This window comes from Mobula hypostoma, chromosome 18 (genome assembly GCF_963921235.1).
Source record: "Mobula hypostoma chromosome 18, sMobHyp1.1, whole genome shotgun sequence".
NCBI classification, from domain to species: domain Eukaryota; kingdom Metazoa; phylum Chordata; class Chondrichthyes; order Myliobatiformes; family Myliobatidae; genus Mobula; species Mobula hypostoma.
The window spans coordinates 27,290,471-27,304,406 of NC_086114.1; the positions used below are offsets into that span (position 1 = coordinate 27,290,471).

General features: G+C 39.7%; 1 protein-coding gene across 1 annotated transcript in view; it reads left to right on the top strand.

Moving 5' to 3' along the window:
- The window catches only part of col13a1 (collagen, type XIII, alpha 1), a 123,712-nt gene that overhangs the window by 6,736 nt on the left and 103,040 nt on the right, over nucleotides 1-13,936 (top strand). The window contains exon 5 of the mRNA XM_063070629.1: nucleotides 10,723-10,773. Within this exon, the coding sequence (XP_062926699.1) occupies nucleotides 10,723-10,773 (51 nt within the window). The remainder of the gene's footprint in view (nucleotides 1-10,722; nucleotides 10,774-13,936) is intronic.

Here is a 13,936-nt window from a genome sequence, read left to right on the forward strand (position 1 = left end):
TTTGTGTTTTTAGTAGTACGTTAATAGTGCTTTAAAGTACTTCCTTGTTAGAGTTGCTATCTATTGGTAGAACAGACACTTGATTCAGTTTAATCTAAATATTCCAGCAGCAAGTTTTTTTTAAATGTAGTGGAAATAAAAATAAGTGAAAATAATTGAGAATCTAGATCTGAGTTAGTAACGAACCTAATCAGTTGTCCCTCGAGCAATAATTCTGTGTAATCATCATTTTATTAGGTAATGATTGGAACCTTACTGGAATTTTGCCATCCTTAAACCCAAACCCGAAAGGAAATCAATTTTTGTTTTAGACATATAATTTTGTGGCCTCTGTGCATGGCTCAGTGGGTAAGTATAACTCAGCCTCTGGCATTGAGCACCATGAAACAGGATTTTCCACTGAAGACCTCCCACCAAAGTTATGCTCAGAGTGGTTCCATTTCTGTTCTGATTGCTCCATTAAGGCAGGACTTTTCAGCTCACATTATCACCTTTTTATTTTTCTAGTGTTCTGAAATATTGTGTTCTTATCACTATTGTGTTACATATTCATTTCCAGTGAATTCCCCTCGGCATATGCCCCGATGAAAATAATTTTATTTTATCACTGTCTTTAAGAAGATCTGATCAGTCACTGCATCCTGACAGGCATCATGCCCTTGAAAGGGGCAGTGAACCTTGTTCATTTAATTTTTCACCAATTGTTTCATCTTGTCTGCCTGTCGCCTTTGGCTGCAGATATAATTTCCAATTGAAAAGAAAACTTGCCAAACCTTTTCCCCTGATTACGGGGCTTTCATTTTTCTTCCATGTACTACTTTCCCTTCAATGGTTATTCATTTCTTTACAAAGCCAAATAATTATGCAACATTTCCAAAATAAAGCTGCTTCTCCAACCGAAGGAGATGTTACTTTAACACCCTACAGGCTGCAATGTGAAATATTGTCCACAATACAAGAGATTCTGCAGATGCTGGAAATCCATGTAGCACACATGTAGCTGGAGGAGCTCAGCAAGTCAGGCAGCATCGATAGAGGGGAATAAAAGTCAACATTTCAGACTAAGATCCTTCATGAAGAGTCTTGGCCAGAAACACCAACTGTTCATTCTCCTCCATGGATGCTGCCAGACTTGCTGAGTTCCTCCAGCACTTTGTGTGTGTTACTCTCAAGAATATTGTCTGAAGTCCATGATTTTTTTTCCCCCAATAAATGCATGGTAACACTAGCTTACCAGTCCCCTTGAATTTAACATACATTGAAAACAGATCTCTTCAGATGGTCCCCTTGCTTCATATTGTACTTTTTTTGATAGTGGGGCCATAAGAAGATGTAGCAATGAGAGTGGCCTCCCCAAGACAAATAGGCAACCCACTATTAAAAACACAGGAGTGATGTCCTTCAGAGCTCTTCCTAGAGTACTTCAAATAAAGGTGGGCAGTGTGGTGCGGCAAATAGTGTTGCCTCACAGCTAGTGACCTGTGTTCCACAAGAACCAGATTAGATTACAGGGCTTAAAAGTAAAGGAATTTAGGGAGGCAGTGATCATAAAATAGAATTCACCCTGCAGTTTGAGAGGGAAAAGCTAAAATTGGATGTATCGGGATGGGAGTGGACTACAGGGTACTACAGAGGCATGAGAGGAGCTGGCCAAAGAAGGGGTCACAAGTAGGGTTGATGGTACAGCAACATGGGAGTAATTCTAAAGGGAGGAAGAGAGGCAACCATAGCTATCAAAGGAAGTCAATAACAGCATAAAAACAAAAGAGAGGACATGCAGTATAGCAAAAATGAGTGGGAAGCTTTTAAAAACCAACAGAAAAAAAACATTTAGGAAAGAAAAGATGAAATATGAAGATAAGCTTGACAATAATATAAAATACAATACCAAAAGTGTTTCCGTAAATACAATGAGTAAAACAGAGATAAGAGTGGACATGGAATGTTGGAGAGGTAGTAATGGGGAGTCAAGAAATGGTGGATGAACTGAATATGTATTTTGCATCAGCCTTCACTATGGAAGGCACTAGCAGTATATGACAAATTCAAGAGTGTCAGGGATCAGAAGTGACTGTCGTCACAATTACTAAGGAGAAGGTGCTTGGGAAGCTGAAATCTCTGGACCAGATAGACTCCAGAGTTCTAAAAAGAAAGCTGAAAGGATTGTGGAGGCATCAGTCGTGAGTTTTCAAGAATCACAAGAGTCTAGAATGGTTCCAGTGGACTGGAAAATTACAAATGTCATTCCGTTCTTTAAGGGAGAAAGGCAACAGACAGGAAATTAGAGACCAGTTAGCCTGACTTCAGTGGTTGGCAAGATATTGGAGCCCATTATTAAGAATGAGATTTTGGGGTACTCAGAGGTATATGATAAAATCAACATGGCTTCCTTAAGGGAACATTTGCCTGCCATCTATGGGAATTCTTTGAGCAAATAACAGACAGGACAGACAAAGGAGAATCAGTGGATGTTGTTTACTTGGATTTTTGACACCAGCATGTACAGAAGATTGGTTGACTAGCAGATAACAAAGAGTGAGAATAAAGGGGGGCTTTTCTGGTTGGCTGCCTGTGACTAGTGACATTCCGCAGGGGTCAGTGTTGAGTCCACTGCCTTCACATTATATTTTAAAAACCTAAATGATGGAATTGATGGTTTTGTGGCCAAGTTTGCAGATGATACAAAAATAGGTGGAGGGGCGTGCACTGTTGAGGAAGCAGGGAAACTTCAGAAGAACTTGGACAGATTAGGAGAATGGGTAAAGCTGTGACAGATGGAATACAGTGTAAGAAAATGTATGGTGTCCACTTTGGTAGAAAGGATAAAGGCAGTGACAATTTTCTAAACAGGGATCGATTTCAGAAATTGGAGGTGCAGAGGGACTTAGGAGTTCTAGTACAGGATACTCTAAAGATTAATTTGCAGGTTGAGTTAGTAGTAAGGAAGTTAAAGAGAATGTTGGTCCTCATTTTCAGGGAGCTAGAATATAAAAGCAAGAATGTGATGCAGAGGATTTATAGAGCCTTAGCCAGAACACATTTGGAGTATTATGAGCATTTATGGGCCCTATGTCCAAGAAAAGATGTGCTGGCGTTGGAGAAAGTCTACGAAAGTGGTTCTGGGAGTTGAAAGGTTAACACAGGAGCATTTAGGGCTTGTAGTCACTCTGTTTTAGAAGAGTGAGAGAGGATTTCGTTGAAACCTGCCAAAGGCCTAGATAGTGTAGACATGGAAAGGATGTTTCCAGTAGTGGGAGAGTCTTGGACCAGAGGACACAGCCTCACAATACAAAGATGTGCATTTAGAACTGAGATGAAGAGGAGTTTCTTTAACCGAAGGGTTTTGAATCTGTGGAATCCATTGCTACCAACAGCTGTGAAGGCCAAGTCATTATGTGTATGTATAAAGTAGAGGTTGATAGGTTTGTTGATATGTAAGGATATCAAAAGTTATGGGGAAAAGGCAGGAAAATAGGGTTTAGAGGGGAAATAAATTTGCCTTGATCAAGTGGAAGAGCAGATTCTATGGGTCAAATGGCCTAGTTCTGCTTCCATATCTTATGGTCATTTGGATGCTCTGGTTTCCAAAGCCAAACCCACAAGCCATAAAGGTGCTGGTTGGTAGGTAAATTCACCATAGGAAACATGAGGAAGATAACAATGGAATTGTATGGTAGTTGCCCGTCGTGTCCGATGATGACAGGAAACCTGTGCTGGAGAGGTATTCCACTCTCTCAACCTCAGAAGTTCGGGTCCAGTGATACAAACATGCATCACAACTGAGGTCTTCCTTGGTTGCAGTGGATGACCATGACTTCTTCTGTGCCTGGCCATGCCCTTTGCTCTCCGATAAGTGTTGCAGAACCACCTTCCTAATTGACTTCATCTGCTAGGACGGGTATGCCCCTATCCCTATCTGAGCAGAGCATGAAATTGCCACGACCCTCACCTGGTTTAGCCCATCTGTTGGAATGGCGTACCCGGGTGTGGCCGCTGTCTCATGCAAACAATTACTTGGAGCCAGTGGTGAGGACTGTGTTTCCAGCTTGGCCCAAAATGAGTGAGCTGCCCTAGAACGGACACAACAACCCCCTTCATCAGAGGTGCTACCCCTCCCTGTACACTCCATTGTATAGGATTAAGTTACAGTATATGGATAGTGGGTCTGTTTCCCTTCTGTGACTCTCTTGCTGGAATAGGATTATGAGGGACAACCATTTAAGGTAGACACTATGACTGTTCCTTGAGTACTGGGCACCATTATGTATGATTATATTCCTGGGGTTAGATACCACCTGAACAGTAATATGAATTTAACCCCTTTCTATTCATTCATTCCTTGGATTGCAAAGAAATTTCCAGCCTCTTGCATCCATTCATGTTGCACTCAGAAGAACTTTGAATGTCAAAAGATGAAACCTCTGTCACACTCATAACTTCACACTATCAATTAAAATAGTGAAATCTCCTTTCACATTGGCCAGGGTTCTGGTGGGAAGGAGGAGAGTTAGAAAGTAGAGTGTAAAATGGATGGCTTGAGAAGCAAAGTTGTTGATGCATTGGAATGATCTCACAAGATGAAAGATTGACCTGAGGTAACCTTCCCTTCTTTTGGCAAACCAATCTCATTACTATATAGCAATGGATTCAGCTTGATCGAGCCATTTTCTTGAAGGAGAGGTGAACAACATGGTTGTAAAATCAATCTCAGAAAATGTAGCGCACAGTCAAGGAACCAAAGAAAATATTGTTGTTTTAATTACCCCACTCATTCTTCCATCATCAGCACTTACTATTATATCTAAAGTTAGACTTTTTAAAGAACCGTGTGATGGAAAATGAAAGTGTGAAATGCAGCAACAAACTGATGGAGCAAGCTTAAGCCAAAAATTAAAAACTAGTACTTTTAAAGAGGAAAATTTGATGTTTTTGATCTGACAATCTCATTTGATGGCAATTTGATAGCCAGTTAGAAATCAGACTCTACACTTCCAAATGGTGTCTTCTGTCCGTAAGGTTCCCAGTATCGTCAGCAGTGCTTGAGTTGGTCCAGTAACTGTAGATGTAGTGGGTGGAAGAAAGTAGAACAAATTCTTCATTACATGCCATTGGTTTCATTTTTGTTCTTTTCAAAGAATGTGTTTTGCATTTTATTCCTGCATTCCAGCCCTTAGCTTGGCAATCATCCCATTCTGTGTCATCAATTTAAATCTGGTCCATCAGCTTCCATTAATTCCAATCTAGCTGAAGTATGTTCTCGATAAGGCAATCTACCTGGCCCCAGGAAGAACTAAGTGAAGATTTCTCAGAAATAGCCCAGTATGTCACGGTTAATCCAGTGAAAGGTTTGTGCCAAGAGTTTGAAGTTAGCTGCTCTGGCTTCAAAACCAGCTTAAATTATCCTCTCTGATTTATTTCTTTCTGCCACAAGCATGAGAAAATCTGTAGATGCTGGAAATCCAAAACAATACACACAAAATGCTTGAGGGTCTCAGCAGGCCAGGTAGCCTCTATGGAACAGAGTAAACAGTTGACATTTCAGGGCGAGACTCTTCATCAAACCTGAAGCATTTTCCTCAAGCATTTTGAGTGCATTTCTCTCTGCATCTTAGTGTAATCATATAGGTCATTCAAATCTGAGCAAGTACTCTAGAGAAATTCATATTCTTTCAGAAAAACTGCAAGAGGTTGTCTCTACAGGGAAGTACAATTCCAGGAGGGTGTCTCTTTTTGGGGCTTCCACTCTGAAGTTATTGCCCAGAACTGACTTGGTCCTATGGTTTTATGCACAACTTATTGAAAAGTTGATCTTTCAAATAGCTCTTTCCACAAATCAGAGAATGTTACTGAACTTGCTGCGTTTAGCAAACTTGCCACACCAACTCATAACTATCACTGTCAATTCAAGCTTTAATCATGGGTTTAGGGCTAGCTATTTTGTATCAAAAGAGTAAGGAAACAGTAAAAATATACATGCTAAGCAGAAGAGATTTTGCAGCTGCTGGAAATCCAGAGCAACACAAAAAGTGCTGGAGGAACTCAGCAGGTCAGTCTATGGAAGTGAATAAACAGTCAATGTTTAAGGCTGAGACCCTTCATCAGGACTGGAAAGGAAGGAGGAAGTAGCCACACTTTCCAGTCCTGATGAAGGGTCCCGGCCCAAATTGTTGATGCTTTGCATAATTGTTAATATAACCACAATTGTTATTGGCCAGTCTTTTCTTCTGTTTAGCTTGGCGAAAGCACTGAGTCTTGGTAATATGCTTATCACAGTTACTCTTATCACAGGCTGGCGATGCTTGAAGACATTACGCATTCTGACAGTTTTCTCCTAAAATCTCAGTAGTGGGTTTGAAATACCTCTTGTTTAAAATAAAGCAGCCATAAGCAAGTTCAAAGTAAATTTTATTAGCATATATATGGCACTGTATACAACCCTGAGATTCATTTTCTTGTAGGCATACTCAACAATTCTATAGAATAGTAACTATAACAGAATCAATGAAAGACCACCCTACTAGGGCATTCAACCAAAGTGCAGAAGACTGTGCAAATGAAAATATAAATAAATAGCAATAAATAATGAGAACATGAGATAAAGTGTCCTTGAAAGTGAGTCCATTGGTTGTGGAAGTGGAGGCACTGCTATGCTTTCTTCGCAATTGCACTTTCACGTTGGGACCAAGACAGGTCCTCTGAAATGAAAACACCGTAGAATTTAAAGTTACTGATCCTCTTCATTCCTTATCCTCCAAGGAGGACTGGCCCATGGACCTCTTGTTTCCATCTCCTGAAATCCACAGTCATGACGAAACTACAGCAGATTTTTTTCTAGGATTTGTATCCAAAACTGAAAATGGTACTTTGTATTTAATTCATAGAATGATAAGCATTCTATAATACAGGAGGAGGCCAGTCAGCCTGTTCAAGTGTGCTGAACACAATCCCAAACTAATTCCACCCAGCAGAAGGTCTGTGTTATGGCTTTTCAAGTACACATCTGTGTACTGCTTAACTGTGAGGCTTTCTGCCTTGACCACCCTTGGTAACAGAGGCCCATCACTGTCAGGTGAAAGGGCTTCCTCAACAGCCTCTGGTTCTTCGAATAATAATTTATATCAATGCTTCTTGATTATTGACCCCTCTATTAAAGTAAGCAAGTCCTGTCCACTTATCCTACTTGCGTTCCTCATAAATTTTACACCTCAATTACGTATCTCCCACAACCTCCCCTTTTCAAGTCTTTCTTCATAGCTTATATTTTCCAGTCCTGATAATATCTTCAGGAATGTTCTGTCTGTCCTCTCCAGCGCAAGCACATTGTTCCTGAAATGTGGTTATCAGAACTGTACGAAGTACTAAAGCTCACACTGTATGTAGTTTTATCACAAACTCGCTGCTCTTGTACCCTGTGGCTTAGTTAGAAAAAAAAAACACATCCCATCTGCCTTTCCAACCACCCTATTAACCTGCAGGGATGTGCAGTACTGTTATAGATGTCCATAACATGATGCTGTATCCCGGTTCCTTCACACCACTTGATATCCGTCCATTCAGTTCACGTTCCCTTGCCTTGTTGCGTTTTCCCATTATTGGTTGACATAGATTATTTCTGGTCAAATCAAACATCGCTTATTTTAAATATCTTGCAAATAAGGTGTACAGAATATTTTAAAGTGATCAAATAAGCCATTCCTAATGTACCAACACATTAAAGCTCATTTAAAGAAAACTAAGGTTCTCGATAGGTTTTTTTAAAAAAAAGGTATTTGAAGTATAGAGCCTGTTAAGGCTATTGGAATGCATTTCTCCTTTCTCATCAAGTCATCAGAATCTGTTTAAATGACATTTATTAATTTTCTGCAATTAATTTAAAATGAAAAAATTCTAATCTACTCTCTGTAAATAGTGTGTACAACCCTGAGTCTGATTGACTATATGTATGGCCCTTAAACCTGAAATCTGGGGCATTGTATCTGGTTTGTTGTCATGAAGAATGAATCGTGATGAACTACAACTATGTGGAATATAGATTGTTCTTTGAGTAACCTACAACCTGACAGAACTGTACATGTTATTTAAATATGCTTTGGAATGTTAAGAATTCTAAATACTATAAAACTAAATCTCACAAATAGTTGTTTTGCTGTTTACTCAAGCAGCCTTTAAGGTAGAATTTGAGTTCTAAAGCAAAGACTCAAAAATTGCATCTGTTCTTCACTTTGATCTAATGTTGATATAGATATGGAGTATAGATCTGAAATTAGCAACTGCAGGCTCCTATAATCTGAGTCTCAGTATTAAGTGACCAAAAACCAGTCCTTTTCAAACTGTAATTGATCGAGTACTCCAGGCATTTTGCACAGGCTTAGCAACTTACAATGGCTCCAATATCTACTTAGAGTCCAAGTGACAGTACTAACAAGGAAGCACAGTCGTTGTGAACAGAACTGTCTGCCATCATTCCTAATAACATTGGTTAAATAGCCACAACTGTGGATCAGTTACTTACTACTTAAGTAAACTATTGTGCACTACTAGCATTGAAGCTTGAAAAAAATGTAATGGGCTGTTCTCCAGCAAAATGTAGTCAAGTTCAGGTTGGCTAAAACACATTAAACACCATGCACTGTTACGTCTTTCTATTGCCACATTTAGCCTAATCTCTAAACTACACATCAAAGTGATGATGTAAGGTAAGGCTGTTCTTGCATTGATACTCTGGTGAATTTTAAGTGCACGTCTTTGATTCTCCTCTAAAAACAACGTGTCTTCTGGACGTGGTAATATATGGGACTGGATCTGGCCCCATGGCCCAGGGTCTGTGGTTACTTGTATTAGTGCCTATGTCCATTTGCTTTCTCCATGTGGTGATGAAGCAGGTTGACCTCCTGTCCATAGCTTCCAAGAACATTCTAAGTGTTGAGTAGATCTCAGACCTGAATGACAGAGTACATTTTCATTACTTCCAAGGGCTTTTAAAATACTTCCAGATTTCTCAGAGATTTAAAAAAAAATGTTCAAAAATAGAATCAAATAGCTAAACAACAAACTTTTTAAAATGTATTTCATTAAATCACTTTACAAAGCTAATAAAATTAAGTATTAAAATAAAGAAAAATTCACTCACATAACATCACTAGTACTTCTCCACACAGATGGTGACATGAGCTATTTGTAAACCTGCCCTCCTTGGTTTAATATCGAGGACGGATGGGTTGCCAAATCCCTTCTCTTCTGCATATCAGTGCCTCATTGCGTTGGTAATGGTGTATCCAGCAGCAGAGCAAGAGTTCAGATCTGTCACATTCTCGCTTCAGATTTCCTGCTTTGGCTGAGCAGATGCAGAATTCCAAGATGTGCCAAGCCCCGGTGACTGACAGCCTCAATGGAGCTGCCAGTCATCAGTCAGTGCACTCGGCCTAAAGCTTTTCCAGTGTATTCCTGTCACATTCTTTGTCAATAAGTTGAAATGAACATAATTTTTAACACATGGAACACTCTTTAACATAAAATATTCACAAAGCACTATTAGATGTTACACTTTACACAACTTACTACCAGATACAGATGAAGTGCTTGGCCACATAAATGGCAGTGAGGGGCATAAGTGCAAATACTATACAGTTGAGTAAAATAGTTATTTTGCTTTTTGAATTCTGTAGTTCCTCTACATTTCAAACAGAGTATGTTTATCACCTTAATGCACCTTCGTGCCACTACAGCCTGAGTAATATGTATTGTTTTTAGGAGCATGCATAAAATGCAGGAGGAACTCAGTAGGATCATGAGGCGATTTTATTTAGGATTTAGACACAGTATAAATGTTAGCTTCCATTATCACTCAGCAATTAAAATAAGGATGTACTTAATAGTATTACACATATATGAAGCCGGTTCTAACTTCTGGCCTGTGTTAAGTTATGTAGCTTCAGTTATATAAGAAGTGATAGAAGTGCATTATACCCTGGTGTTTGTAGGACAGGAAAGCCTAATAAACTGCCTGGGTTTTGGGTGCATGCTACTAGCTCAGAATATCAGTGTTGTCGGCCTAGGTAAGAAGAGTCATTGGTGGTGGTCTGGCTCCTGATCACTCTGAGCTCTTCCAAGGAGCTGCCACAAGCAGGTTACTCATTCCACTCTTGCCAGGAGATTCTAGGAGTTGTCATACAAAGGTACTGAAAAAGCAATATGAGAAGGAGGAAGATCATCTTGCTGTAACAAACTGTTCTTTATATTCAGGACCAATCATACAATATTGCAGCCTGCCCAGCAAAAGCTTTTAGCGCACTGTTTCCTTAGGGGGGATTCTATAGGATATGCTACATAACCATTGAATAGCAAATAAAAAAGTGGAATGTAAAGACTTTGGTTAGGTTACAAAAGAAAATGCATCTCTGTTTGCATTTTACTCAAAAATTATTTCACATTTACCCATTTTCTGTAAAATGTACCAACATTCAATCAGGATAAAAGACTGTTATTGTGACTATGATATGAAATACACACCCTGGATGCTTCAGTTGTGAATAGGGTTCACTACTTTGAACTTTTGAACAATCCATTTCTTGGTTAGGATGGGTGCTCACTTTATTTAGAATATTTCTTGTAATTTTGTTTCTAGAAGATCTTGGTCACAGGCAAGAGGAGAGCCACAATAAAATATAATCTATTTCTGTATGGATTCTGATGGTCTGATTGCCTTTTCCCATTCTACCACAGGGAGCTCCAGGAGATCCCGGCATCTCAATCATTGGACCCCGTGGCCCTCCTGTGAGTCCTACCGTATTTTACTGATTCCTTCCTCACCGTGTGCTCAGTAACTGTGTGTTGAAACAGGAAACAGTGGAATATCAACCAGTGCAGGTTTGAATGTTCTGCATCAATAACGTAAACAACGCCAGTGCTTTCTAAGTGCAGCAGATGTCACTCATCTCTCATTCCATGTTGTTGCTTTAAATCCCGTTACATGAATGAGGATAGTTTTTGAGAAAGTACCTTATAGCATAACATCCAGGCCTGGAAATGCAATCCTTACACCAGAAGAACTGCATTGCTTTCAGAAGGTTGTTCAATACCACCTTTTCAAGGACATTTACTGTGGGGTTGGCATGGTAACATAACGGTTAGTGTAATTCTATTATAGTGCCAGCAGTAAAATCAATTGGACGTTCAATTCCCATCAATATCTGCAAGGATTTAATATGTTCTGTCTGTGTGGGTTTCCTCTGGGTGCTCTGGTTTCCTGCCACATTCCAAAGACATACAAGTTTCGATTAGTGAGTTGTGAGCATGCTATGTTCATGTCAGAAGCATTACGACACCTGCAGACTGCCAACATAATCCTCGCTGATTTGATTTGGCGCAAATGACACATTTCACTTTTATGTTTCAGTGTGACAGATGTGACAGATAAAGCTAATCTTTATGAACTGATCTTTATAAATTATGGAAATAAAGTAATGCTGGCTCTATTAGCATCGCCCGCATCCCAAAAACAACAAATAATTAAAAAAATCTGTGATCTATGCAAGTTATTTTATCTTAATGACTTTCTTAAAGGAAGTGTCTTGAATAAAAAAGCACTAAAATGATGTAATTTGTACCTGCTTTGCATGTGATGTAACACCTTCCTCCTTTGATTGTATCATTCAGTCTCATCTGAAATAACAAAGTAGTCAACAAAATCACTTGTCTTCAAGTGATTGAAAATTTTTTTTTCTGTGTGGATGACACATGATAAATGTTTTCTGGGTGCTTTTGCATGGTTGCAGAAATGTGACTGGGGTGAATCATCTGTACATGTCTAATGCCATTTCCATGTCAAGAGTACTAATCCTTGTGTGGATAGTAAGATACTTGCATCACGTTTGTCCTGGGCATGGTCATCAGCACCTATTCTCCACTTTCATCACCTTCCAGGCTTCATTTCAGTCATCCAAGGGCCCAGGTCACAGCCATTCTCTCTTTTGCAATCCTCACAGAGACCTGGGCTTGATCCTGACTTCATGTGTGGTCTGTGTGGGGTTTGGATGTTCTCCCTGTGATGATGTGAGTTTCCTCCTACACCCCAAAGGCATGCAGGTTGGTAGGTTAGTTGGCCACAGTAATTTGCTCCTGGTGTGTGGGTGAGTGTAGAATTTGAGGGGAGTTGATGGAAATATTGAGAGGATGAAATGGGATGAGAGTAAATGGGTGTTTGATGGCCAGCACAGACTGTGGGCTGAATGGCCTGTTTCTGTGTTGTGAGTAACAAACTACTTACACAAGCAGGACACTTCGAAACACAACTAAACCATGCACTTGACATTCAGAAACATTAAAATATACTCCAAAGCTATTATAATCAAAGAATTAAAGAATTTGTAGTTATTTTTTTTAAAAATTAAGATAATTGAATATATTACCGTGGAGGGCATTACCTGAGAGTGTGGTGGAGGCAAGTTCTTTCTTAATATTGAACGATTGAGCATTCAGGTAAAGATTTATTTAAAAGATTAGCTTAATTTGTTGCAAGTACATTGAAAGATGCAGAGAAATATGTCATTTGCATCAAAGCCCAACACAGTCTGAGGATTGCTGACTAGAAGACTACGAACCACAATGCTGGTAAATAGGATTAATGTGGGTGACAAGGTAGTGGAGTAGTTAGCGCAGTCTGTTACAGTGCCAGCTGTAAGATTAGGGATCGAATCCCACTGATGTCTGTGAGGAGTTTATACGTTATTCCCGTGACCATATTGGTGTCCTCTGATACTCTGGTTTCCTCCCATATTCAAAGATGTATGGGTTAGAGTTGGTGAGTTGTGGCTAGTTTTGGCCATTTTTAAGGCATGGAGCTTATTGGTTAAGCAGATGTACAGTACCTGGTGCTGGGTAATTTTGCTTCATCACCGAACCTCCTGTGGATTCTACAACCTACTTGGCATATACATTCAGTGGCCACTTTGTTAGGTACACCTGTACACCTGCTGGAAATATCTAATCAACCAATCATCTGCAGCAATGCAACGCAAACAAGAATGCAGACATGGTCAAGATGTTCAGTTGTTGTTTGGACCAAACATCAGAATGGAGAAGAAATGTGATCTAAGTGACTTTGACAACGGAATGATTGTTGGCGCCAAATGGGGTGTTTTGAGTATTTTAGAAACTGCTGATCTGGGATCTTCATGCATAACAGTCTCTAAGGTTTACAGGGAATGGTGCAAAAACCAAGTAAATATCCAGTGAGCGGCAGGTCTGTGGGCAAAAAAAAACTTTTAAAATGAGAAGCCAGAGGAGGATATCCAGACTGGTTCAGCAGATAAGAACGCTATAGTAACTCAAATAACCATGCATTACAACAGTGGTATGCAGAAGAGCATCTCTGAATGCGCAACTTTTCATACCTGGAGGTGGATGGGCTACGGCAGCAGATGACCACGAACTTACACTCAGATGAAACTTTATTAGGTACAGGAGGTAAAGTGGCCACTGAGTATATGTGAGAAGCTGCTAGCATTTGCTTGCAAAACCACCCTGCAATTGGCAGTACAATGGCAATTCAGTTCTGGGGGTCAGAGGTATTTATTTGGCTCATTATTAACATACCAATGACAATTGCTCTCCAGTTTTTGACTCACATCTGTAGAGCTGACAGATACATTTTAAATCAGATGAAGGATTCGACTCTAAATGATTGATCAAGCAGCGAAGTCCAGCACAACTCTCCCATCCTGTCTCTCCCAGTCACACTCGGGTGAAATTAATTTACTCAGTTCACCTCCAAACTCCAAGTCCTGTGAGGGACCAATATTAGGTAATAAATTCCTTTTATACCATCTGCAGTTTTTAGAATTTCATGCACCCAGTAAATCTTCTCTCATCCACAATCTCTATAAAGAAAATAACTGGTTCATCAAAGATCAAATTTTCCAGTCTTGGCAAGCACTTG